Source organism: Melanotaenia boesemani, chromosome 5 (assembly GCF_017639745.1).
Source record: "Melanotaenia boesemani isolate fMelBoe1 chromosome 5, fMelBoe1.pri, whole genome shotgun sequence".
NCBI lineage: Eukaryota > Metazoa > Chordata > Actinopteri > Atheriniformes > Melanotaeniidae > Melanotaenia > Melanotaenia boesemani.
Window position 1 is genome coordinate 23260716 of NC_055686.1, and position 25891 is coordinate 23286606.

A 25891-nucleotide genomic window follows, 5' to 3' on the forward strand; every position below is an offset into this window, starting at 1 on the left:
TTTAGTGTCAAACACAAGTGAAGACAGCTGCTTTGACTCCTGTGCAGAATGAGGGACACTACACAATATAAAAAGCAATAAGTGGTTGATAAGAAAACATTTGAGAAACACAAGGTTTTTGTGTTGAGATGTAGACCAGTCATTACATTCCTACATCAACTCAGTGTAAGCTGTTTGGCTGTGAGGAGAGCGCTTATCAGTTTCTAGGACTGCCACACTGTACTGACGTCCTTTTCCAGGATTAGACAGTGATGATGGCACGGTAAACACTGACTGAGTGGCTGGTTGCTGGGCCACGGTGCCATTCAGTGATATTGTCAGCTTACATTAAGCTATCATTGGTGCTGAAGTGCAGCATCATAATTCCATTAAACTGTGACCTATTGAGCAGACAGGGAACTGTCAGACCTGCAGGCAGATAAGGCAGCTTAAATGTAAGCTGGAAAGGAAAGGTTGTGTGGTTGAGAAAGTTTGTCACTGTTGAGATGATTTACTTTTAATCAGAGCTTTGATATTTATGTCTTTGTTCTCTTTCTTCTTTCCTCAGAAGACTCTGCCATGGGTGTGAAGATGCTGCAGTGTTTCCCTTTCTACAGACGCTGTAAAGAGCGCTGCAAGAGCAGGCAGTGCCCCCCAGTGGCAGGTGAGGAGCAGCTTATTTAATACAAGTGACTATAGACCCAACAAGCAATCTTTTCATAATTGTAAAACATGATGTAGCTTAACTTTCTTGTCTTTTCTCACTCAGTTCCTATAGAGGAGATGAAGCCACGTCTGTCTTCCACAACATCTTGTGGCAGTGACAGCGAAGGAGCAGGAAGCCTCAGCCGGGGCTCTCAGATCTATTTCTCCACCAAGGCCAGGCTATCTTTCAGACACCAGTTGGACAGCAACATCAACGCAGTTGACGCCACCTACTGAGCTGGACAGAAATCTGTGGAGGAGCCAAATGGACACTATTACCCATTAATGGTTGGAGCCTGTGGTGCAGAGAAGGGGTCTGGATGCTTTAGATGTAAGCAGCAGGAGTTGCCCAGAGCCTGAGTTGGTGTTTGAACCTTTTGTACTCCTACTGCACAGATAGAACTCCTGATGATCAATCAGATTCAACAAGGCAGAGGAAAGAAAAAAAGAAAAAAGAAAAAAAAACAGAAAGAGACTTCACAAGGCTAAACAGAGTGAATACACAGCCCCAAAACAAGAGACTAATTTAGTTCAGATAATGTAGAGTTGTTTACAGCATTCACTACCATTAAGTGCATTACTTTGTTTTGTTTTTGTAACTTTTTTTCTACTGTTTATTTTGAGAGACTACATTTAACAAAAAAACTAAATCATTTTAAATTTGATGATTTGACAACAGATGGATTTTTTTTTAGGTTTGTTTAATTAAGATTAGTCAGTTAACCCTCACAGTGAGATGATATAATCAGTTACATTAACATCATGGCTAACTGAATTATTTTCCTAACCTCACAACTTTATTATTTTTTTTTTTTACCCAGGACTGGGTTAATTATTTTATGTTTGCATGCTAAGATAAAAAATGTACTTCTTTCTCCACTGAAGGGTTACATTAAGGCCACAAACATGCAGATCACATATGGATGTTTTGCAGCCGTTTTAGTCTGGTTAGTCTGTACAAGAATCAAGTAATCTGAGCTGCACAGGAACTTTAGTTATATTTTTCATGCTTGACTCATTTCAGCTTTTTTTACAATACAGTCCTGGTGCTGGACTTGATGATGGATGTTTGCTTGGGATGACCACATTTAAATGTTTGTGGTGACATTCCACTCAGATCTACACTACATCATTAAAACATTTCTATCATCAAATCTCTCCTGTGTTTTTATTAACAGCAAATATGACTCTTGGTAGTATTTAATATGTGAGAATGACAAAAAAAAAAGATAAAATCTTGGACCTAGGACACACTGGAAGGACTGCATTTCTCGTTTGGCCTGGAAATGCCTCGGCATGCTGCCACCGTGACCTGACCCCAGAGGTGGGAGAACATAGATGGAAGGCTTTTTAAGTAATAGTATGTTTTAATCACACTTAAAAACAAAGTAGGCATCTTGTTGACAATATTTATTAAAAAAAAATAATCGCAAGTATAAAAGCAGTCCCAACACAAAACACAGTGATGCCATCACTGCATGTTTCATGGTTTGGAGATGACGCCGTCTGGATACCGCTTCTTAAACCTTGCCACAACCTCAGGATCCAACAGATGAATGCCATCCAGCTGGTTGCCAAGAGTTATCCTAGAACAGAAGTTAAAAAGGTCTTTAAATATATGCAAAAGCTTTCAACAAGATTTTCAGATCTAAACAAGTATGCTACCAGTTGGGCTGGACGTTGTGGGGCCGACCGAAGAGCTCGATCTTCCTGGTGCCGGGTGAGAGCCTCTCTATCATCCCGTAAATCTCGTCTGGTTTATGACTAGTAGAGCGAACCTGAGTCAGAGAGTATAGATACTTACAGGCTGAAGGGATCATGAACAGTATGTTAGTCAGAAAATACACAATGCTTTACCTCGGCTACAATGACGTCACAGTCCAAACCTCTGTTGAATCCCTGTGTGTTTCCCTTTACGCCCACCTGAAGATCAACATTTTGGTTTTATATTTTTTGAGATTTATCTTGCAAAAACATTGTCATCATCTGTCAACAGATAAAAAGTTTTTAATCAGTCAGGAGCAATATTGAAGTGGCTTTAAGTGCCCAACTAATTACATCACAAATACATACTTGGAGCATTAGTGTGTCAATATTTATGGACACACTGAAGATGCTGCACTGTTAAAGGGATTTGATGTTAGGTGCATTAATTGTTTAGATAAACATCCCAAACTGACTCAGAAGAATGAGCATGCACATTTGCTTCATGTCAAGCATCAGAGAAAAAGTACTTAGAAGTAATTTCGTTGGCCATTTTGTTTGATCAGTATAAATCCAGTAAACCTCACAGTGTCTGAGTCTGTTGTCATGGTAACCAGCCTTAAGTAGTATGGTGACAACTTCAACATGTTTTCTGCATTATTTCTGCATATTGTGCTTCCATGCTCAATGAGCCAATGTTTTCTTGTAGTTTTTTCCCTTTATATGCAAGGCCAAGAGAGTTCTTAATGCTTCCTGGAAAGTGTCCATTCCTCTCTTATGCAGCCGCTTCTAAAAACAGATGTCAATCTTTTTCTTTTTTTTTTAAGCTGTATCATTTAAGTGACAATTTTCAATGGGAAATCTTTTGTCTCTGGCTTCTTGTAGCTTCTTTTATGACAAAGAAAAAAACAAGACTACTCCAAATGTACCAGACAGTGCTCCTTCCCGTGGTTCAGCCAATGACCCGTTCTGCCCGTGCGGATGATTCTCTGAAGCTGGTTGGTTTTCACCCAAATGATTTCATCAACACGCTCATAGCTGAGAGAGAGGAAAATAGCAAAACAATGAGGAAAGAAATATAAACAGGGATTTATTTTAGATTTGTAAAAGGAAAAACTTACCCCCAGAGGCTAAGACACTCTCTGCCCAGCTCCATAGCCCTGATAGAGAAAGAAAAGAACTACTCAGTGACAATAATGAAGGATTAAATGTATTTATATACAGAAATCTGACTAAATTCATCCCAGTGCATCAAAATGACATACTAATTCATGCCAAATACTATTAAGTTTATTACAAATAAGTTTAAACTACAGTTTAGGGAAGAGCATGATATTCTCTTTCAGAAAAAAAATGAATCAATAAAGCAGAGGAAAAAGAAGTCTGGAAGAGACTTCACAAAACTAAACTGGAGTTGATCCACTGTCCAAAACATTTAATCAACAAAGTGTGCTACGTTTGGGGACAATGCTGACATTGCAAAATCATTAAGTTGTTTTTATGTACATGGCTGTTGACCTGTTTCAAAATGAAACTGTCTTGTTGAGAGATGAATGACAGCATGAAGCAGAAGGTTTTCTAGGCTTGTTTTATACCTGCCGGTGACCCAAAGGAAGAGAAAACCATCATCCTGCAGGGCGGGGATGCTAAGTTTTCTCATCTCGTCATCGGTCAGAGTACCATACGGCAGCTCCATGTGGATGTCCCAGGGAGGGTCGGCCATCACTACGGCAAACTTACCCAGTATGGCCATGTCTAGGTAGCGGATATCACAGCAGATCCACTGAGAGTCAAAGCACAAGATCATAAAATTCTAATACCTACAAAGAAAAATATCAACACACATCTGAAGAGCACCTTTCCGCTTCCTCACCTGTGAAGGGAAGAGTTTGCCCACGTTGCTGTCTGTGTCTCCTCCGTGCAGGCCAAGCTCTGTGGTCCCTGCCTGGGGCCCTAACAGGCTGCTCTCAGTCTCCGGAGGGCTGTCGATTTCGTAGTGGACATATTTACAGGTGTCCATGTGGAAACACGTGTTGAGAAAGGAGCAGTCGCCAAGACTCTCATCTGTGTGCTTGTTGATGATTCGGCTGCATGACAAAAATGAAACGCCACAAAGTAAAACAAGCTGGCTTCTGCAAATCCCAACGTAAACTCCAAATTGTTGACAGCTCTTTAAATCTCTAAATCTTGAACTAAAAATCTGATCAGTCCTACGACTGACTGGGCAAAGGTGTTTATAATTAAATCACTACTGAATAAATAACAATAATCAAAATGTTCTGCTCTACATAAAGATTTGCAGGAGTTAAGGGCCTAGTGTGTTCAGATAAATGATCTTTTTTGTTTAAAAAGGTAACTGAGTGAAATAACCTGTAAGGATCTAAGTGGTATCCATGGTAACAGCTAATTCAATTATCTAAATATTTAGGAGAGCAGCTTAAATGCTTCCTTTATCATCTCTTTATGCAGAGAAACATCCTTCATGACAGGAAAGGAGTTAAATTTGTTCCATAATACCTCACATCTGCAGGATTTAAGGTGATGGTTCAATATTTGCATAAAGTCGTGTTACGTGTAATTAATTTAAATAAACATAAGGACAGCCTGTAACACCATACTTGCTTGAATGGCTGACATTGAAAATGAAGTAAAATACTAGACATGTATCTTATGTTGTGTTATGTTATATAGCCTGTAACACACAAGCCTATAACACACAAGAAATTAGTCTAAATATTAAATATGGCAAAAACAAAAAGGACATGCCAACATTGTCTGACTTAGAAATAATGATTTTAATAAAAATTGTAAAGAGTTTGTCCTTGTTAGAGTCAGTTTGTACTGCTCTCTAAAGGGAGTTGTTAACAGCGTGGTAAGCGATTCTAAGTTTCCTTATAATTTCTCGCACTGAATAGCCTTCCTGTGTAAGCACCACAATAGAGTGGTGGGTGTCTAAAGAAAGTTCTTTCTTTCTGGCCATTTTGAGCCTGTAAACGAACAAGCAACTGCTGATGCCTCAGATAATAAACTACCCTAAAGAATAATATGCTCCCTTTTTGGTACAATATTGCCACACTGGAGGTTACTAATTAACCATATTAATAAAAAAAACAAATCAATCAAGTCAGGTTTTTAAAGTGATAATATACCAGAAGAAAAACTCCATAATAAATAATTGAATTACAAAAATGTAGGCTAAGTAAAAATTAAGAACATTAGTTAAAAAATAAGATTCATGTGCCAGAGACAGGTATATTTCCCTTGGCCCCCTTCAGTCTGGCCCCCTTAAATAACAGTGAAATGCCCTGCTGTGTTTGACAAGATTTATGCATAATGTGTCAGTTCATTTATTTAAAACAAAGTAATTTATCAGAATTATCATGCCATCTTAAGGCTAAAAACAGCATTTTCCTAATACAAATTACCAACGAAATTAAGTAAGTAAAATGAAAAATATTCTATTAATCCCAAATTGGAAATTATTAAAACATGCTTGTCTGTTGCCAGTTTTAATAAAAGGGAGGATGCAGATAACTGTAATTGTCTACAATAAATCATGTTGGTGCTAGCGTGGTCTGTTAGTTTATAATTAAAGAATAAAATCAAACAAGTTACAGTAGAATAAAATGCCATGTTCGTGTGGTATAAATACAGGCAGAAGTTTTAATAACAAGCACTTACCGAAAGTGTAATTTAGTGCATGGCTGAGGTGTGTCTCCAGAGCGGACACACTCCTCTTTGGTCCCGTGATCACAGAACTCTTGGACCTGTGCTCGACCACGAGAGCGAAACTTTTCCACGATGGACTGCTCCTTAGCTGTGCTAGCATTAAGGAGCTCCAGAATTTCTCGGCTCACCTGAACATAGATCAGCCCCATATTATGGTGCATGTGTAATCACGCCCAGAAGCTTCTGAAAACACAACTAGTCCTATGATAACTCTTTCCTACCTTCTTGCTCTGCTGCTCCTTGGTGGACTGTTGGTTGAGGAGGCTTTCAATCTCCATGTCCACATGAGATGACTGACTTTTACTGCTCCTGCCCTTCTTCTCTGCCCCACTCCCTGATGCAGAAGGCCCAGCCAGCTGTGAAGAGGAGGCCAGTGTCAGAGATGAGGAGGATGAGTGTGGAGGAGAAGCAGAGCTCTGAAGTGAGGGTGTGAACCCGCCAGGCCTTTTGCTGAGGGTCTGGTCTTCTGCTTTTCTCTTGACTCCAGTCCTTTGGGCACCTGCTACAGATCCAATCATAGCCCACAGTTTTGTGTGGTCCACAGCTACGACGATTGTATTGGAAGAAGACAAAGCTGTAGAAGCTGAAGAAACTGAGGTCGGCTGTCGGACCTCGATGAGCTCCTGAGCAGAAAATTTGAGCAGTAGGCTCTGGATGCATCCATGGCTAACAGCTGTCTCTGACTGTGATGATAAATACACATGACAATGAGATGTTAAACAAGGAAAACGTCGAGTTCAAGGGCTGAATTTACCACAAGCACAAAAAGCCATACACTGTTTAGTTCATTTGTGATAGCAAGGGAGTCTGTTGGGAGTGAAAGGCTCAGCTCAGACAGATACCCCAGCAGCCTCTTCTCTAGTTCAGGATCAGGTGGCTTTTCTGTCTCTTCCTGAGAGCTGGATGAAGCTGATGGAGCTGGGCTGTCACTCCTGGCCGTGGAACCATCCGTGCTGCCTCCTCCATCTGGGATGGTGACAAAGGTGGGAGAATAAATTCACAGAAAATGGCAAAGATCTTGATTTTGAAAAGGCTGAAAACATCCAAGCATTTTAGCCACTGTAGCTATGTACAAATCGCATAAAAGTATAGATTTTAAACTGGAATACGTTCTAAACTGTGATATCACTTCAAATGCATGGCGTTATCTGTTGAGGGACTCTATGTTGGTTCCCTTCAAATATTAGCTATTGTAATATTTTAATTGCCGTTCACTTAATAACAATTGAGTTGGGCTGTGAAATCAAAAACATCAACTAATCCACCATTCTAAGTTAATTGGTCAACACATTTTCTAACACTGTCATAACCACAAACAACCATCGGCCGGATTCCTACTGCAGTGCCCGGTCTGTACATACCCGCCGCGGTGAGCTGCGCAGGGTCTTTCCGCCGCCGCTGCAGCCTCTCCCGCAGGGAATCTAGCTGCTTTTTGTGCGCCTGGATGTTGCTCCATGTATCCGACATGACGAGATGGATTTAATATAAACACAAACACAGACACTAGTCTCACTAAACAGCGTCTCTTGGACAAAGTTTAACACTGTCCGCGCTTTGGAGCGAAAAATGTATGGTCCACTGCAAGGAAATGTCCGACTGGCATCTTGATTAAGCTAAAACGTTCTCATGTGGTAGTTCACTTGTGTTTACTGCGCAGTTGATAGAAAATATTATACTTAATTAAATAATAAATTACCATACTTATATTAGCCGGTCTCTTATTGTAATAACAAATTACCATACTTATGTTAGCTGGTCTCTTATTGTAATTTTAGTTAAACAAAACGAAATCTTAAAAAATTGTTTGTCGGATTCTTTATATGGACGGACTACGTCTACTTCCTGCGTCATAGAAATTAAAAGTCTGTTAACTGTGTGCAAAAACTAATTTCATTTTTTGTTTTTTCGTTAAGGGGGCGCGCGTTTTTTTTATCAGTATATATACAATAGAGCGTTACATTTAGCAGTTATTTATAATATCTGTTTGTATTTTGTTTTTCTGCTGTTGCTGCTTCTGTCGCCACCAGACTTTTCAGTTTAGGCTAACGCAAAGATGGCGGAAAAAGGAGAAAGTGGAGAGCCTGTGAAAGACAAAGACGAAGTAGAAATTATGAAGGCAAGTCACATAAACTGCATTACACGATTAATCACGAACGTAGGCTGTCTCGAGTCTGTGTGATTTGTTGTCTCCTTAATAAGGTTAGTTTCCTGTGTTGCTAGTTGGATGTCTGTTTAGGAAGACGTTTCTACAACAATTGGATGCAGCTGTCATGCTAACACTTCTTTTCATGTTCAGTTTTCATGATTGATTTTTTATTTTTTTTTATCAGGTGTAGGTGTACTATACTTGTTAAATTGGTATTTAAACCTTGAATATTCACCTCTGCCCTGATAGAGCTCAGGTTAAATTATTCAGATCAACACTTTACTTGTATCTGGAACGCTGACTCAACTTGTCTTTATGCTTGAAGACACAGAGCAGAAAGTATGCTCAATGGGGAAGCTCTTGGTATATTAATTTAATTCAGTCAGGAAGGTTGCTCAAAAATTCAGATCCCAATCACCAGTTATTTTTATTTTTCTGCATCTCTATGATGGCCCTGAGGTGCAAAACACAACCAAAGTGGACAAAATCCAATAAGAGATGTTTCTCATTAGAGCTATAGAATGGGCCTCATACCTAATTTTAATTATTTATAAATGACAGATTAATTTAACCTCTTCATTCCTCTCTAATGCAGGCGCTTGTGGATGAACTATACAGTTTCAGAGATTGCTATTTTGAGACTCATGATGTGGAGCAAGCTGGCAGGAAACAAAATGATGTTATGCAAAAGATGGACCAAACACTAAAGAAACTGGAGGAGAAAGAAGGTGGGTGTGGTATTTCCAAAACAAATTATAAATTGATTATTTTCACAATTTATTTTTCCACGCATTTCTTTGTGCTTTTATTTCGAACAGAGTGTTTTAAACACAAAGCAGAGTTTTTACTACAAAAGGGCAGGTGTCTGAACGTGGCTCCAGACTTTAGTGCCGAAGCAGAGGAGTGTCTTTCCCGTTCTGTGAAGCTTGATCCCGGCCTGGTTGAGGCCTGGAATATACTGGGGGAGCAGTACTGGAAAAAAGGAGACCTGGGCGGCGCCAAGAACTGCTTCACCGGTGCCTTGCAACAGGTATGGTGCTTAGAGGAGGTGCAAGAAATGTTTGTTCTTTTCTGGAAAACCCCATGGTTCTGACAATGATTTTACTGTCTCTAATATTAGCTCATCTGTATTTGCTTGGTCTCTCACCCTTGTAGAATAAGAATAAAGTCTCTCTACGCAACCTATCTATGGTGCTGAGGCAGCTGCCAGCACCCAGCAGCGACGCACATGGCAAGCAGGTGCTAGAGAGCGTGGACATGGCCCGGCAAGCAGTTGAGTTGGATGTCATGGATGGGAAGTCTTGGCGTGAGTACAGTTGTAGGGCTTTGTTTGAAGGTGAAGGGCTAAACAGCATAAGTGTGCTTTTTTGCTCTTTGTAATGAAGCAGTTGTTATAGAATCCAAGGAGATGTGATGACATGTTATTTCAGATGTTCTGGCTTAAATTTTAATTTAATTTAATCATTTTTACAGATATCCTGGGAAACGCTTATATTTCTTTGTTTTTCACCTGTGGACAGAATCCACAGTTCTCTCAACAAGCTTTAAGTGCCTATGCAAAATCTGTGAGTATACTTATATATATACTTATACTTATTTACACAATTAATGAATTAATAATTGTGTATGCTCACATTTTGCTCTTGTTGTGCCCTTTTGTAGGAGACTGTTGATAGAGCAGCCACTCATGACCCTGAGCTGCATTTCAACAGAGCCACTCTGTTCCAGTTTGAGGAGATGTTCGGGTGTGCGCTCGCCGGCTTCAGTCGAGCTGCAGTGTTGGACCCGAGCTGGGAGGATCCATCCATAAAAGAGAAGCAGCTACTGGAGTATTTGGAGAAAGTGGTGGAACTCATACAAAACAAGGTAGACGGTGTTTGTAAATCTCACTTATTTGTAGAGCAAAGCGGTATTCATTATTCTGAACATTTTCAAGGGAACGGAATATAAAATCACACTTTTGATTGTCTTATAGTTTGTAGCTTTTTTCTGAGGAGGTCTTAGACAGAAAGTTTTAAGAAACTGAGGGTACACTGAACATATAATTATAGACAGCAGAAAATGGTAAAAGTGATAAATTTCCAGAACTTACTGATGTGTTTGATATTTTCTCTTGGTACTGTTATCAATATTAATGTAGTATTTGGATTATTTCAGATTTATTGCATTTGTTTTTGTTTACATTTTATAGCATCACAAATCTGTGGGAATGTAGTGTCTAGACTTAGATTAAAAGTGATCACAGAAATAGTTTTCTTGAGTAATTAAGAGAAATAATAGATAAATTTCCAAGAGGAAACTGCATTAAAGTATTGGGCGGATATGTAATTAATCTTTACATTTCTCAAAATAATAACTGTATTGCTTATAATACAGTTATTTCACCACATGTAAATATTGTTTTCAAAGTGATGCCTGTCTTTAACCACATGATGGCAGCAAAGTTCAGCATTGGTTCTTTGTTTCTCCGCTCACCTTCAATCTGCCTGTGTTTTTCCAGGGAAAGGTGAAAGCTCGTCGGTTACGAACAATGCTCTCAAATCTCAACACATCAGCTTTGGGTCCCTGTTCGTCTCCACAGTTTTGTTCTCCTTCTAGCCGTGTTGGAAGCCTAGAACCTCGAACTCTTTCCTCCCTCACACATGGCCAAAATGTGGGGGTGGCTGCTCTGGGAAAAGTGGTGTTCAGCTTGGCCTCTGAGGGCCGTATGGCTTTGTAAGTGCCATTTATTTTAAACATTAGTGAGCCACAGTTTGCATCAGTCTTTGTGAAGTAGTAGTAGTTGTTTATAAAGCACAGACCTGAAATCTTGCCTTTTTTTGTGCAGTACATTTGGCATGGTTGACAGCGAGGAGGTGTGTATAGTGGTGATGGTCTATAACACAGCTGACAGCTGGGGTGTTCTGATTGGTGATTCTGTGGTTATTCCTGAACCCAATGTCAAACGACACAGTATTTCACACAAAGATAAGGTGAGCTGTTTGATTTGCAAAGTAATGAGTTTTTGCAAGTATGTGCATCTAATTTTTGTCTTCTTCATGGCAGACATACGACTTTAGAAGTATACGTGTAGACTCTCCTGTGCTCCTCATCGTCAACGGCAAGAAGCAAAACATCCAAAGTCAGATTCCTGTCTCCATCAGCTACAAGCCTCATAGCGAATGAACCCAGTTCCAGTAACATCAACCACATTTTTTGCTGGATTTGTTGGGTTTTTATTTTATAATGTTGAAAGTTTCCAAAGTTTGTACTTGTTTTTCCACATTATTTTGTAAATAGACGTTGCCCTGTTGTCTTTGTTTATATTTATGGACTTTTTTTTTGTTATTCTGTTATTGTGGTTCTCTATATAGTGTTGTTTAGTAAATGAACAAATCAGTGATGATGTATGATGTGACTTACGTTTACCTTAAAAAAAAAAAAAAATTGTAGCATGTTAAAGCTAGAAGCTCATGTGTTTAATGTAACTTTAACAAACTGAGTTGGCATGCACAGAACAAGGAACAAAAGACAAACCCGATTACATTTAGAAAATTTGGAATTTTCTAATATAGACATGTTTTTTCCTTTATGAGAAGTTCATCTTAAAAGTCCGTTTGAATCTTTTTCTCTACAATAAGTTATTGTTACTAAAAAAAAAAGTACTCAAAATCTCACTTGTATTCTAAGTGAACCATTTTGTCTTTGGCTTTTAACCAACCTGCAGTCATATTTCATATTTGTCTCAGGTTCAGGGTTAAATTAGACATCCTTAAATACAACACAACAATTCAAATTGGTTTAACAGACTGCCTAACTATAAATTCAATATTATAAATTATAAAAACACACTAAACGAATTGTTGAATATCCTCTATGCAAATGTCTTGGTAATGAACACCAAAAATGTCCATTTATTACTTAAGTATCATGTCTGTTCATGATATTTGCACCATACATGTTTTTAGCATATTCTGCAAATACTGGCCCACAAAAGTCTATATATTCTCCTTGTTTTGGTTGCCTTAAATATTGTATTTTCTTTTTTTTTTGCCATAACCTTGTTTTCGTACATTCTTAAAATCGCTTCTTAACAAGGTGCAGTCTGATTCAATCTACAGAGGAGTGTAAGACAGCTCTAAAAAAACAAGTGTCTTAAATACTTTATTTGTTAGACAAATTTAGACAAATTTACAAACACGTAAATAACATTTAATAGATCCAACTCCACATTTAAATCCAATAGTTTGTATTACAGCTCAAAACATTTGTGGTTCAAAAATGCATAAATGACAGAAAAATTATTAACACCTCCCATTACATTAGTGGTAAACTAACAGAACACAATGCAGCTCAAACATTAATGACTTCAGTGTTTGATGATGGAGGTTCGGCTCTTATCTCTGGCTGGGGAGCTGAACTGGAAGAAAGTCTTGGCTCCATCAGCCTCCAGGCAAGAGAAGAAACGACTGTCCACATTGGGGCCGAGCGGCAGGAACTGGGGGCTTCTCTGAGGAGTCGCCTGCCGAGCCACTGCTGGGTAACACACAGGGGGGTGATGGATGTCATTCTTTGTTATTCTAACCGAAATTCCCTTACACACACAATCTCATTACTCCCGCTGTTCATTCTTGATAACCACCTCTTTCAAACAAAACACAGCAGCACCATCCTTTAGGCCATTTAACTTCATTAGCTGAGCTGGCTTTATCTTCTCATTCATCAACAAGGAGAATATGTGAAACATGGCTGTGTGACAGCATTATCATGCATGTGCTAGCACAAGTTTCAATAAACCAAATTAAGACAATGCGTTATTACCAGTGTTTAAGTCTTGTCCAAGTTGTGGTGCCATGTCTCTGTCCCCAGCTCCTACCACCATGTTACGCAGCCTCAGGGAGTCATACAGGCCCTGAAGCTTCTGGTACTGCCTGTTCCTCTCCATCAGCCTCTCAGACACCTCACTGTACTTCCTTTTGTACTCTTCCATCACCTGACCAACAAGTTTAGAAAAGGATTGTCTGAAATTTTCTGATATAATTAGTCAGGATGTAAGGTTAAGAAAAAAATAAGAGACAATGCCAACTTCTCTGTCATATTAATCTTTAATCCCTGTAAAATCTTAAGTGCAATCTTTAATTCATGTATGTTAGACAACCTGAGGTACAACAGCAATGTTTGATAGGAGTCTTAGTTACTCTTTGGTCATATAAACCAAAGTAGAATTTACTTTCTTTAGGGAGGTGATCTCCCCCCTCATTGCGTTCAGCTCTAGTTCTCTGCTTTGGTTCTGTTGGGTCAAAATCTTCTCCATTTGCTTCAGTTGTGCATCAGCACGTGACATACTGTACTCCTGATACATGCGCTCTTGATGGACCTGTAAACACAGACACTGACAAGCTATCTGTCATAGCTTATATAGTACAAGCTCCTAATGTGCGCAGATACAAACATGTACTGAGTATAAACATATATAGAGAGTTATACTTCACCTGATAGCTCCAGAAGGCCAGGGCTCGGGCACTGATGTCCAAAACTATATCTGGTCGCAGACCTGCCAGCACCATGGCTTTGTACTCTTCGGATGGTGATAATTCTGTCCTGACAATGTCCAACTTCCCAGACAGTGCAGAGGAGCACGCTGGGCAGATAGCAGGGGAGCGGGTGAACTCACTAGATCCATGCTGATCACAGAAAACGTGCGAGCAGGCCGTGACCCAAGCAAAGCCACTTAACTTGGCCCGACACTTTGGAAAATTACACAGCAGTGTGTCATCACCCAGAGACATGGCCATGACTGTGAAAAGAATAACTGAGTAATGGAATATCATATATCAAAAACTAAACAATACATTACTTAACATTTGTATGTATGGTACGTGTTTAAAATACTGTAAAGGCAAAATCTCATTGTGATATTTCAGATTTACGTGAGCAAATCTGAAGGATAAATATTACCAATTTGGAGATTTTCTAAGAAAAATTCAACTTGATGTGAAATGTAAGTAATTAGCTTTATATGCATTACAAGTGTTCACTGGCCTTATTTGCTGTCTTTGAATAAGACATTCAAATATTTGTCAAAATCTGACTTTACCAATCCATCAACATGAATTCAAACTTATACTTCAAAAATTAAAATAAGGCAAACTTTTGCCAATTTTCATTTGTTCAAATAGATTACAATTTTCAGCCAATACACTTGAGCACTATTTTTATTTATTTATTTGTGCTTTATTGTCTTTTATATACTTAAAAATTACAGGTATCATCTAGTCAAATCCTCTCTTAGATGTTGATGGGTCCTTATATTTATTTTATTTAATTGATGAAAAGATCAATTAAATGGTAAAAGTACTTGTTCCAACTCGGCCAGGAGCAGACATAATTCAATTTCTAATCTGCTTTTAAATGATAGAACTACTCGACGGACTCAATTCTTACTTTTCTCAGCAAAATATGTCAAATTAGATAAGTAGTAATAAGCTACATTAACATTGGATGGTAGAACTAGCAAGTACGCTAACTCTGAGACAACTAGCAAAAGCTAAGCTAGTTTTGTTCAACTGTCTTGTCAGCTTTGTTTTAATCAGCTACTAGCATAGAAAAAGTACATTCGCCGTTTAATAATATAATTTTGTCAATTATATATCGACATTTATTTGTATTTATTTAATTAATTATTAATTCAGATAAGCACCACCGCTTACCTGCGTGTCTTCCCCACTGTCACATAAAATAACGATAAGTTTATTCATTACCTGATTGGCTGGTTGCAAATCACGCTTAGAGGGCATTGGATGCTAGAACTAGCAAGTAAGCAAACACAGACAACTCTGGACTTAGAGCACTAAAGTTGAATTTGATCACTCCTGTCGTGCTAAAACAATACAATGAAAGTAAGTAAGTAATTAAGTAAGTAAATAAATAAATAAATAATAATAAAAACCCCTTCAAGAATTTGAATGGACTCAAATACTCCACACCAACAATCAGGCCCTTATAGCCATAGCCCAGTCTTTTATGTCTGATCTGCCAAGGTTTGTTGTTTGTTGATTTTGTTTAGTTTCCTTTACAAAGAATATTAGGATATGGTTTTTAAGAACAAATAAAATATGTTATGCATAATAGTCATTGGCATTTTTGTTTCCTTTCCTTTCCATGTAGTTTGTTAAATAATTTATCTGTTTTAATCTTGCAAGGTTTATATCACAAAAAGTACATTTCAAAACCATGTGTGTCACTGGATTATATTTCTTTGGTTGTTTTATAATTGTATTGTGTCTTGCAGAACCAAGTTACATGTTTTCTGGTGTGTTCTTGTGAAGATCAATTGATTTTACCTTCTTCAAATGCTTACTTTTTCTAATAACCCAAAGGTTTTCCTCTTGGCTTCACAGTTGTATAAATGATGTGTTAAATAATATTTTTCTTTTGCTTTGTTTGCACTGAAAATGGAAGATTATGCATGGGTGCAAAGGTCAATCATGAGGTCTCTGATGGAAACCAACATCACCAAAACTTCCACAAAAGTGTCAGTTTTTTGTGTCTATGTCTGTTTTTAGACACATGGCTTGTCAGTGAGAAAAATCATCCAAATAGCCAATCATGAGAAATAACTGTTCAAAAATCTGTAATAAGTCGATTAGCCCTCACCAAGAAGTCACTTTTAGCGTATGATTCGTGTGACTTATTGCTTCTTTCACCAGCAGCACAACTTGCTCTACTGGTTATGACACTTAGATAAGTTTTTAACTTAGCACATTTTTTTCCTTTTGCATGACTCGATTCTGAGCAACTAAACTCTAACTCTTTAAAATGCAGTTTTTCCTCTCAATAATACCAATTCTTCTTACACGGCCTATAGACAGACTGTACAGTGTGCTTATGTATAATATGGGACACCTTAAAAATAGCACCTCCAGCACCTCCTCCCACGTCCTCTTTCACTCTCTTGCTTTTATCCATCTCTCCACGTGGTACAGGAGTAAAGGCAGGGGGTGAAAGAAGGCCATTGTGCTGTGCAGCAGCAGATCCGGGGGTTCATAGTGAGAGAGGGGAGATGCTCACTCAACTGTGTCCAGCTTGCCATTGTCAGTGATTCCAATCTATTCTCTCCCTTTTAAATAGAGCTCCAGTGTAAGATGCTTTTTTCAATTCTTCTTCTCCTTTTTTTCATGGGGGGGTAATAACACACGAATTACATGCATGCATGTGGAATGGATGTGGCCCCACTTGCACAATTGTGCTCTCACAACACTAGTGTTAATAATTAGCCCTATATGAAAATCAAAGGATAGAAATATTGTCTGTACAGTCCTTTGGCACAACAACAAAGTCAAAGTCAGGATGCAATATATATATATATATATATATATATACGTGTGTGTGTGTGTGTGTGTGTGTGTGTGTGTGTGTGTGTGTGTGTGTGTGTGTGTGTGTGTGTGTGTGTGTGTCGTCACATATAGCCACCCGCCAGGCAATCATTACAGTGTATGATTTCATTATCTGTTTACTGGGGACTGGACAGTGATACGGGTGTCACGTAACTGATTATTTACCTGTTATTTCTATTATAATTTATATTTGACCCATGTGCTACTACATCTGAATTTTACTCATGGTTACTTTACTTTCGTCATGCAATTAGGCTATCAAAACATTCATCTTAAGGGAAGACAAGTCAGCACTTACGTCTACTTAAATTTGTTTTAGGCATCCATCGGCTTTGACGCCATTGTCATGTTTTATTTAAAGTTTATAGCTTCTGTGCAAGTGTGTAAAGAAAAATAAAGCTGATTGGAAAGAGACCCAGGGAGGCTGTGTGTTACACGCCATTGAAATGCAAATATCATAGAACAAGGAGTGGTTTTGTGTGTGTGTGTGCGGTGTGTGTAAGTACGGTGTGTATATGCGTATTCCCTGTATATGCATGCAGCGCAGCAGCAGTGGGAGAGGAGGGGCACAAATTGGACAAGTTTTTTTTTTTTTTTTTTTTGATGTGGGGGGGACTTTAGAAAACAGCCACACACACCGCAGCTCCATATGACACGGTGCTGCCGGGCGGATTTCCAAACACCACCTCTTTTTTTACTTTCTTCCATGAAAGGCCGCGCTTCCAAAACTGCTCTTACTCATCTGATTATTTTCAAATTTCAGCCTTCACTCAAGGAACTGCATTACATTTGAACTTTGGATGCTTACAGGAGCTCGTTCAAGTGCGCAAAAAGAAACGTGCCTGCTGCCATTCAACCGACCGATGCCCCCCTCTCTGTCTGACTCGCCGTGAATCATGTCACGCCGGAAACAGAAGAGACCCCAGCATCTCGTTAACGCAGATCCTGGGGGCCCGAGGCTGCTATCTCACGGTAAGAAAATACTTTTACCTTTGTTTATATGTTTTATTTGTTTATGTGTTTTATTTTATTTCTCTTAGGCTTATAGCTACCCCATAGTAATACGTTGTATTTGTGTAGAATTGATTTTTTTTGATCAAGGAAAACTTGAAAAAAAACTTTGGATATCAGTGCCATATAGATTTTTATTAGTTATTGGTAACTTCTATTTGTTTTCTGTAACTTTGTGGCTACATTCCAGCTAAGGTACTTGATCTTACGAATTAAAATAGTTTCAGATCTGAATTTATTAACTAAACTACCAAAACTTGTCATGTAGGCCTGAGGCACTTTGCTCAGTGCCAATAAACTTGTTCATGTGATGTGAATAGAGCAGAATTAACTAACAAACATCTGTGGACATTTTCATGAGATGACAATCCTAAAGGAAACCAACAGGCTGTTTAGCTCTGATTGCTGGCAGACTTTGATGAGTATGGAGCACTCTCCTAATTGTTAACAATAAGGTGCAAGGCTGGGGGGAAGGGAAGGCAGTGTTTTTGGTAAAGATTAATCTTCCACCCCTCTTTTGTTTTCTTTTGCTGTTCATCTATACTTTTCTTCCTCATGCACCCCTCTTCCCCCATTTTCCACCCACACAATACACTCCCCCCTCTTTCTTTCTCACCCCTCTGTTCTATTGACTGTATAGCCTACTCCTGGACAGTTGGGGGGGTTGGATGGATGAGAAAAAGTTTCTCACATTTGTACCACCTTAACAGTGTGATATGCTGTAGCTTAAAGCCCATAAAAATAGCTTCTCCAGGTAAATTCTCACCATAGGAGTGGAGGGTTAGATTTGGAATTATTTATGTTTCCTGCAGGCACAGGTTTGTTTCTAAATATAAGGGGAAGAATTTCACTGAGGTACAGTCTTTCATTCCATCACTATACCTCTCCAGGAGGGAGTAGTTAGCTTGTCTCTCCATTGTTGTTACCCTCCCCCTCCTTTTTCTTTTTACTCTTTCTCACTCTGTGCTCAAGATTCTGAAAGAATTTGACCCTTGGGCGGCACAGGTCAGATTAGTTGACCAATCAGAGTGTGTGGACAGTACCCAGACCCCTTAGCATGGCCTGACCCTTGACCTCCACTGTGACGTAAGGGGGAAGGGTGAATGAGGAGATGAAAGACGTAACTGCTGCTGGGAGGGGGTGGGTTAAGAGGGGTTATGGGTTGTCTTGGTGATGTCCATTGTCCTCTGAAATGTGTTGCCATAGCAGTAAGGTGGTCTGTAAGCTTTTTTGTGTGTGCAAGATGTTGGAGGAGTTTTGCTCTGGAGAGCACCGATTGAGACAAGACATCACAAAGACTCACAGACTGCAGAGTTTCTTCCACTTGTTTATTTGCTTGTTCAAGGCCATTTCCTAGCAGGCATTTCTTTTGAAGCTGTAACTGTATCTTTTGGTATGCATCAGAGTTTGCTAACTAAAATTCTAAACAACTGGAGTCAGCTAGATAAATACTTTTTATAATCAAGGGGTACAATTTATGAATTTACATGACTATGCAAGTGGATATTGCATAATTATATCCTAACAAGTAAACATACTGGTTTCAGGTTTAAAAAGCATTCTTCTTTTTCTGTCATTCCTCAGAAGACCAGCTGAGCTTAAAGTCACCATCTACATCTCTGGGCTCAGACGTGACCTCATCAGGATCCTCCTCCTCATCACCCACCTCTCTGCAGGACTGCCAGCCGCCTCTGGCCACTCGCCCATCCCCTGGAGGGCTCCACGCGCCCTCTTTGCCCAGTGAGAGCTCACCTCCTCCTCATTGGCCCAGCCACATTGCTCCCTTCACCACATCCCTTCCCAACACCCACTCATCCCTCTCCCCAGACTTTCCTCACCCATCCTTGTCTTCCCAGACTCACTCACCTCCTCCTCTGGGTCAAACCTCTGGTTCTAACGGCCTGCCCCACCAAGGAAACTCCACCATGACCTCTCCGCCAATGGGCAGCTCTGCCACGACTACTACCTCCTCCTCTTCTTCTTCATCCTCCTCCTCCTCCCAGCAGCCTCACAGAGACAGCTCTAGTCCAAGTCAGCAGCAGCCCTCCACTTCACCAGGAGAGCAGGGACAGATCCAAGTTCCTCCAACCCTGGCAGTGCTCCTAGAGGAGCTTAGGGTTCTGCAGCAGCGGCAAATCCACCAGATGCAGATAACAGAAGAGATTTGCAGGCATGTCCTCCGGCTTGGAGGTGCTTTCTTTGGCCAAGATAACAATGCACAGGGTAGTGGGGCAAATAACAACCAGAAGTCTACAGGAGCAGCATCTTCCTCTCCAACACACGCTACTGCTGCCACCCCAGTAACTACAGCCTCATCACTTTTGACTGGACTTCCTGCTTCTCTATTCCCCCAACCAGCCATCTCTAAATCAGGCATTTCACTTGTTAATGGCAACAGAGTTGCCTCATCCTCAGCCTCCCCCTCAATATCATTGTCCTCTTCATCAGCTATTTCATCCACTATAAGTTCTTCTGTTGCTGCCCTACATCCTCTTTCCTTGTCCTTGGGGCTGCCACCACGCTACCTCCATGAGAAATCATCCAACACCTCTACATTTGGTCACAGTAATGGCATCAGTTTTCCGACTCCTCCCCTTCCTGCCACCAGCCATCCACAGGACCTCCAGTCCAGCTCCTCTCTAAGCTCTGCCTCTTCTTCAGTACGCCCTCAGCATGTCTGCCGATTCTGTGGGAAAGTACTAAGCAGTGATTCTTCACTCCAGATTCATCTGAGGTCACATACAGGTGAAAGGCCTTACCAGTGTCCAGTGTGCTTGAGCCGTTTTACAACAAGAGGGAACCTCAAAGCTCATTTCCTGCGACACAGAGAGCAGAACCCAGAGCTGTCCCTCTCTCTGCTGCCGCCTGCACTGTCAGAGCAAACGCAGAGCGGCTCAGCTCCAGGGGCCATTCACAGAAGGCGAAAACGACGGGCTGATGATGACGAGACATATAGTGGAGTGAAAGGAAGTGTACCTGGGATGACAGAGAGCATGGCTTTAGGTTTGCTGTCTGGTGCATCCGCTCGGCCCTCACCTTCCTCACTACCTCTGCCCCCCTCGGTGGACATGGCTCTTCTGTCCACAGCTCATTCTTTGCTACAGCTGAACAGAGCCTCAGCCGCAGCTGCTGCTAGTGCATCTAGCACTGTATTGCCTTCTTCATCGCCATCTTCTGCTTCTTCTTCTAATCAGTTTAAAGGAGCAAAGCAGCAGCGATTTGATGAAAACACCCCCCCTCACTCTGCCCTTCACACAACTTCCCCATACTCTCAGTTGGCCCATCTGCCCAAAATTCTCTTTCCAGGTGGTGCCTCGCCTCACCATCTTGCACTTCTCCGGTCCCCAGGCCACCCATCCACTTCCCACCTCACTTCACCTCATCAGCTACCCTTTCCTTTCCCACCATTCCCTAAACCATCCACCTCCTCCCCATCTTCATCCTCTCCCACCGCTTCTACCCAGACCTCCGACACATCCAAGTTGCAGCGACTGGTTCAGAAGCTGGAAAAGCAGCCACAAGGGGGTGCCTCCTCCTCATCTGCCTCTTCTTCCTCCACGTCCTTACAAAATCCTACTGAGACCAATGGAGATGCCCATGACCTGACCACCACCTCCAGTGCCTATCGCAGGGAAATGTTGGCAGCTCTTGGACTTAGTCCTTGCACCAATGCTGCAGCAACCAGCCAAGGAGTCTCAGGTTCAAACACTACAACTACCACGACCACCCCATCACTTCCCACTGCCCAGGCTGCTAATCAGTGTGGAGTGTGTCTGCGTGTCCTCAGCTGTCCCAGAGCTCTTCGTTTGCACCAGGCCACACATCTAGGAGAGCGTCCATTCCCTTGTAAGCTTTGTGGCCGTTCCTTCTCCACGAAGGGCAGCCTTAGGGCCCACTTGGCCACTCATCGTGGTAGACCACCTAATGCCCGTGCCATGAACTCCTGCCCACTGTGCCCTCGAAAGTTTACTAATGCCTTGGTTCTTCAGCACCACATTCGCTTGCACTTAGGAGGGCAGATACCGCCTGATGAAGAGATGCCACCTGAAGATGGTACGGAAAAAGAAAGTGCAGTCTATCATGATGGTGAGGATGTATCTTTAAACTCTCCATCTAAAGCACAGCTCCTTCCCCTGGCCTTAACAACAGGCTCAAAATCTCCAGTAGATTCTCTAAACTCAGGGTCCACTTTCAAACAGTCCACAGCTAATGATGCAGATTCTGTGAAAACTGAGGAATCTGAGGGGTCAACACCCAGTGTTAGTCCACCCCTGACCTCTAATCCCCCCTCAGCAGGAGCAGAGAACCCCCTGCATCTGGGAGACAACACCCCAGCTGATGAAAGCCCCATGAACGGCTCTATGTGCGCAAAGGAGGAAACCAATGTTGATCTGGGCAGCAGAACCCCCTTCAAAGCCCCGTTTGATGGCTCTCATTCAGTTGCAGATAAAGGAGAATCAGAAGCTGATGATACACCTCTTTCCCTTTGTGTTTCAAAGCCTGTTACAAAAAAATATTTGCCAGACAGTGAAGTAAGCAACGATGAAACCAACTCCACAAATGAGCCCACAGATAGTCCCAGTAGTAATGCAACTCCCCCAGATGCAAATGCCATACCTGCATTCACTCCTCCTGCCAGCCCCAGAGCTATTGAAGGAGCGCAGGAGGCTGGACTCTCTGAGTCGAGGGGGAGAGATGCCACCCATGGTAAGGGGAACCATGAAAACACCATACCCAGAGAGTCTTTAACTGTGTCTGATCCAGAGCTGGAGAAAGATTCTGTGGCAGAGAAGCCGTCTGAGAACCCTGAGCCCTCTGGAGCAGCACCTGCACCTTACACTCAGCCTTCTCGCCCAGACAAACCCTACAATTGCTCACACTGTGGAAAGGCATATGCCAGCCGAAGTGGACTTAAGGTAACATGAAAATATACAAGCTGAAGTTTGTTGAATGTTGTCAGATTTCATACTTTCAGACTTGCGTATAATTTGCCATTGTGTTGTGTCCCATCAACAGGGACATATGAAGACTCACCCTGAAGTGTTGACCAGCACCCACTGCAAGGCTCAAACCAATGAAAATGACTCTGTGGATCATCCAAGTTCACATATAGCCAGTAAGAAGTCTGGAAAGCAGGATGAAAAGCAAGGATTGACACCTGAAAAAGCTGACAGCTTAGCTCCTCTCCCAACCAGTGATGGCTCTGATGTGGCGACTGAGCCTATGGAAACTGATGGCTAGAAAGTTGTTGAATGGTTTCATTCAGTTTTTAAAGGATCCTGACAAGGGAATGTATTTTTTAATAGAATGAGATTTGTTTTGAAGAGTCTTTAACTCTATTTCATAGTTCAATTTTGTATTAGGCTGATAGTTTCTAGTTTATATTGTAGTATCATTACAGGAAATTTGTGGATGTAGTATTCCTGCTGTCTATTTTTGTATTTCAAAGACCACAGTGAGGCCTTATCCTACACACTTTACAGCATAGTCACGAGTAGAATGAATTGGTTGTGCTCTTCTGCTTTTTCAGTGCATACTGTATGATGTCAGATGAGTAAAAACTGATGTTTTTGTTTTAATTGAGGAGTGTCCAGAATTTTACAAAATGAACTCCATACCAAAACAGGCCATATTCGTAATGGCCAGTGTTTGTACATATGAGCTGCAGTTACATTTGATGCCTTTTTATTCTTACTATCTTCTTTCCTTTCTTTTTAAATGAGATGCTGCTGAATGCATGTTTCTGATGTGCTGAGTTGCACTGTGAACTGTTCTGGGTCCTGTGCTGCTGATAAACATCTACTGAAATAGACCCACCCCAGTAATGATTACACCTGTGATGCTATTGATAATAATAATGATTGTGGTAGATGATGGGTACATTTGTGAGCAGTCCCATACTAAAAGCTATAAAACTTTCTACCAGCATGTGACCTTATTTGTACTGTTGATTGTGAATGTTTTCCTCATCCTTGTTGGTGCTATCAGCGCTGTTTAACATGCAGCAAGATGAACGCCTGTCCGTTACAGTCCACCCCCCTCACACCCCATCCCTGCTCTCTGAAAGCACTCGAGAGTGCTCTGCCCCTACACAGTTTGTCTGCACTCGTTGCATTCCTGCTTTGCTCAGTTTAGTATTTGTATGCTTTGCCTTCTCTTTGTAAACCCCTCCTTTTTTGTAGCAATGACAGAATGCGTTCCCACGCTTCCCATGTGATGTATAAAAATAAATAAAACAATGGCAATGGGAAGAGGAGACTTGTTTGTTGCCCATCTGTTTTTTTTTCTTTTTTTTGTCTGGTTTAAGACTGTGTCTCTGTTCATTTATCTGTTTAGGCATTCTGCTTGCATGACTCTGTAATTCTGTGCAAATCTGTATGCACACTCTTGGTCAGTTTTCTCTTGTTTGTTCCAGTTCTCTGTGTGTCTGGATTTAGGGGGGGGGGGGTCTTTTGTCTGAGGAGCTGGGCTGGCTGTCTCCTAATTCTGTCTTTTATGCCCTTGGTGTCTTTTAATATGTTTCAGTTCCCCAGCACTGTGTATGTGTGTGAAAAGGATAATCAGAGCCTGTATGAGTGTGATTGAGGGTGCAGCTGTAGAGGCTGCCACCTCCCTCCCTCCCCTCTCTCTCTGTGTCATTCTCTCTTTCAAACGCAGTCTCTTTCATTTTCTCTTTCATTTCTCTCCCTCACTCTCTCTACTCACCCCATCACCCCCTCACCCCTATGCTCTCCCCCCTTTCCACCCCCATGTAATGAGCTGACACACAGGAAGCTCTAATCCTTACACAATGCCACCCCTCTTCCCCCCAGAGTGACTGGAAGCAGGACAGGGGGCAACGGGGACCAACCTGGTCCAGCTGTCCCCAAAATGGCCGACTTTAATCCCCCGCAGTTTTTATCCTACAGGGGCTCCAGGAACCATGACGACCAGTAACTATGGAGAAGAATGGCTGGGGGCAGAGAACAGGACAAAAGGAGTGAAAGGAGCCATGTGTGAAAAGTTTGTCCACATGTGTTCATGACTGACAAGAGACACGTCTCAATCAAAAAACAAAGCGAGAGAAAAGTCATTTTAGTAGTTCTCAGCATTAGAGAGAAATTTAGAGAAAAAGTTATTATACAGATCATCAGGTGTTTGTTAGATGGTGGCATTTCCAGCCTTTGATCATGTGTAACCCTTAAGTTACACAAGACCAAACTTAAGTCAAGTCTTTATTGTATTATAGCTCATTAATAAACATTAATCACCTTCCTGTGGACATCTATCATGTTCTGTAAAATAGTGTTAAGAGACACTAATTACGGACCTTTATCTACCCATTACTGGTAAAGCTTTGCCTTATAAGAAGATAAGGAGACTGCAACTCCTAACTGGTCATTCATTTATTTAATCACAGTAATCAAAGCTGTAATTCATGTGTGACATGAGCACACTATTAGATCAGTTACTGACAGAAGTGTTTTATAAAGACTGGGGGAACGAACGTGATGTTAGTTCTCATTTTATCTATTTTTCCTTTCAGAAAAACCCTTTAACAATTTTTAATTAGTAAGAACAACTATTTTGAGCACCTTGGTGTGTGAAAAAAAAACCAAAAAACTTTTGATCATTAAAATAATTTGTGATTTCTGCAAGTACTGTATATCTATGATGCAAGAGGTACTGGAGGAAAGTAAGAGAAGAAAGTTCCTCCACTTTTACTTTGTTGTGGATTTTAAAAGGTCATAAAGTCACAATTATCCAAACAAAGAGGAGCATTCCTCTTATTTATGTTTTGGTTCTTTAAAGTCTAATTTGTTTTCATCATTTCGTGTAAGTGTGGGATAACCACTTTGTGTGAATTTAGTGATCTCATTTTTACTTAGCTTTCTTTTTGCCTTAGAGGTGTGACTTTGGTTAAAGTAAAATTTATTAATTAAGAATGTCTTTTTGCTTAAAAACAAGTTCATTAAGTTCTGTCTCTTGGATTCAAAATGAAATAAAACGTGTAAAAGAAAAAAGTCTTGATGTAAGGAATTGGCGAAACTTTCATGGTCAAACTTATATTTGTACCTGCAAACAATTATCTAATAAAAATAATTAAATAAGTACAATAGATAAATAATTAACCCCTTTAAGCTCTATTGGCCATTATAAGTGCTGGAAAAAATGCAAAAAACTAACGTCTTTAAATTATTTTGTTTCTGAAGGTGATCAATAGCATGGGAGAGCACAGGATTGTTCCTCTGTTACACACAAA

At 40.7% G+C, this 25891-nt stretch overlaps 4 protein-coding genes across 5 annotated transcripts; 2 read left to right on the forward strand and 2 right to left on the reverse strand.

Moving 5' to 3' along the window:
* Positions 1-1610: 1610 nt before the first annotated feature.
* mettl3 (methyltransferase like 3) lies at positions 1611-7722 on the reverse strand. The gene is made up of 11 exons (XM_041986129.1): positions 7479-7722; positions 6893-7083; positions 6339-6800; positions 6070-6245; positions 4262-4475; positions 3984-4171; positions 3510-3548; positions 3318-3426; positions 2542-2607; positions 2350-2462; positions 1611-2270 (listed from the first exon to the last, which is right to left on the reverse strand). The coding sequence occupies exons 1-11, from the start codon at positions 7582-7584 to the stop codon at positions 2168-2170; spliced, it is 1767 nt and encodes a 588-aa protein (XP_041842063.1). The 5' UTR covers positions 7585-7722; the 3' UTR covers positions 1611-2167.
* Positions 7723-7951: 229 nt separating this feature from the next.
* ttc5 (tetratricopeptide repeat domain 5) lies at positions 7952-11704 on the forward strand. Of its 2 annotated transcripts, none has more exons than XM_041986661.1 (9): positions 7952-8233; positions 8859-8991; positions 9082-9293; positions 9419-9569; positions 9737-9828; positions 9926-10129; positions 10764-10978; positions 11091-11235; positions 11309-11704. In XM_041986661.1, exons 1-9 carry the CDS (start codon positions 8171-8173, stop codon positions 11426-11428), a joined length of 1335 nt encoding a protein of 444 aa, XP_041842595.1. In that variant the 5' UTR covers positions 7952-8170; the 3' UTR covers positions 11429-11704. The 2 variants fall into 2 exon arrangements, with proteins under 2 accessions (XP_041842595.1, XP_041842596.1); XM_041986662.1 differs by having other exon boundaries at positions 8153-8233; positions 8882-8991.
* A 907-nt stretch (positions 11705-12611) lies between these two features.
* Positions 12612-15073, reverse strand: LOC121640789 (E3 ubiquitin-protein ligase CCNB1IP1). Its single transcript, XM_041986663.1, has 5 exons — positions 14953-15073; positions 13735-14039; positions 13473-13619; positions 13064-13235; positions 12612-12778 (listed from the first exon to the last, which is right to left on the reverse strand). Exons 2-5 carry the CDS (start codon positions 14035-14037, stop codon positions 12612-12614), a joined length of 789 nt encoding a protein of 262 aa, XP_041842597.1. The 5' UTR covers positions 14038-14039; positions 14953-15073.
* A 2221-nt stretch (positions 15074-17294) lies between these two features.
* si:ch211-212k18.5 (sal-like protein 2) lies at positions 17295-23875 on the forward strand. The gene is made up of 3 exons (XM_041984503.1): positions 17295-17610; positions 19234-22565; positions 22666-23875. Exons 1-3 carry the CDS (start codon positions 17535-17537, stop codon positions 22888-22890), a joined length of 3633 nt encoding a protein of 1210 aa, XP_041840437.1. The 5' UTR covers positions 17295-17534; the 3' UTR covers positions 22891-23875.
* Positions 23876-25891: the final 2016 nt, after the last annotated feature.

What these genes read in the sequence shown, in the direction of transcription:
- mettl3 (XM_041986129.1), bottom strand. Translation starts at nt 7,584, where the DNA reads ATGTCGGATACATGGAGCAACATCCAGGCGCACAAAAAGCAGCTAGAT. An exon ending in TGCGCAGCTCACCGCGGCGG is followed by an intron (nt 7,084 to 7,478) that starts GTATGTACAGAC and finishes TCACCATCCCAG; the next exon opens with ATGGAGGAGGCAGCACGGAT. An exon ending in GAGTGTCTTAGCCTCTGGGG is followed by an intron (nt 3,427 to 3,509) that starts GTAAGTTTTTCC and finishes CCTCTCTCTCAG; the next exon opens with CTATGAGCGTGTTGATGAAA.
- ttc5 (XM_041986661.1), top strand. Translation starts at nt 8,171, where the DNA reads ATGGCGGAAAAAGGAGAAAGTGGAGAGCCTGTGAAAGACAAAGACGAA. An exon ending in TCACCGGTGCCTTGCAACAG is followed by an intron (nt 9,294 to 9,418) that starts GTATGGTGCTTA and finishes TCACCCTTGTAG; the next exon opens with AATAAGAATAAAGTCTCTCT. An exon ending in TCTGAGGGCCGTATGGCTTT is followed by an intron (nt 10,979 to 11,090) that starts GTAAGTGCCATT and finishes TTTTTTGTGCAG; the next exon opens with TACATTTGGCATGGTTGACA.
- LOC121640789 (XM_041986663.1), bottom strand. Translation starts at nt 14,037, where the DNA reads ATGGCCATGTCTCTGGGTGATGACACACTGCTGTGTAATTTTCCAAAG. An exon ending in TGGCCTTCTGGAGCTATCAG is followed by an intron (nt 13,620 to 13,734) that starts GTGAAGTATAAC and finishes CTGTGTTTACAG; the next exon opens with GTCCATCAAGAGCGCATGTA. An exon ending in AGATCACCTCCCTAAAGAAA is followed by an intron (nt 13,236 to 13,472) that starts GTAAATTCTACT and finishes CTTGTTGGTCAG; the next exon opens with GTGATGGAAGAGTACAAAAG.
- si:ch211-212k18.5 (XM_041984503.1), top strand. Translation starts at nt 17,535, where the DNA reads ATGTCACGCCGGAAACAGAAGAGACCCCAGCATCTCGTTAACGCAGAT. An exon ending in CCCGAGGCTGCTATCTCACG is followed by an intron (nt 17,611 to 19,233) that starts GTAAGAAAATAC and finishes GTCATTCCTCAG; the next exon opens with AAGACCAGCTGAGCTTAAAG. An exon ending in CCAGCCGAAGTGGACTTAAG is followed by an intron (nt 22,566 to 22,665) that starts GTAACATGAAAA and finishes TCCCATCAACAG; the next exon opens with GGACATATGAAGACTCACCC.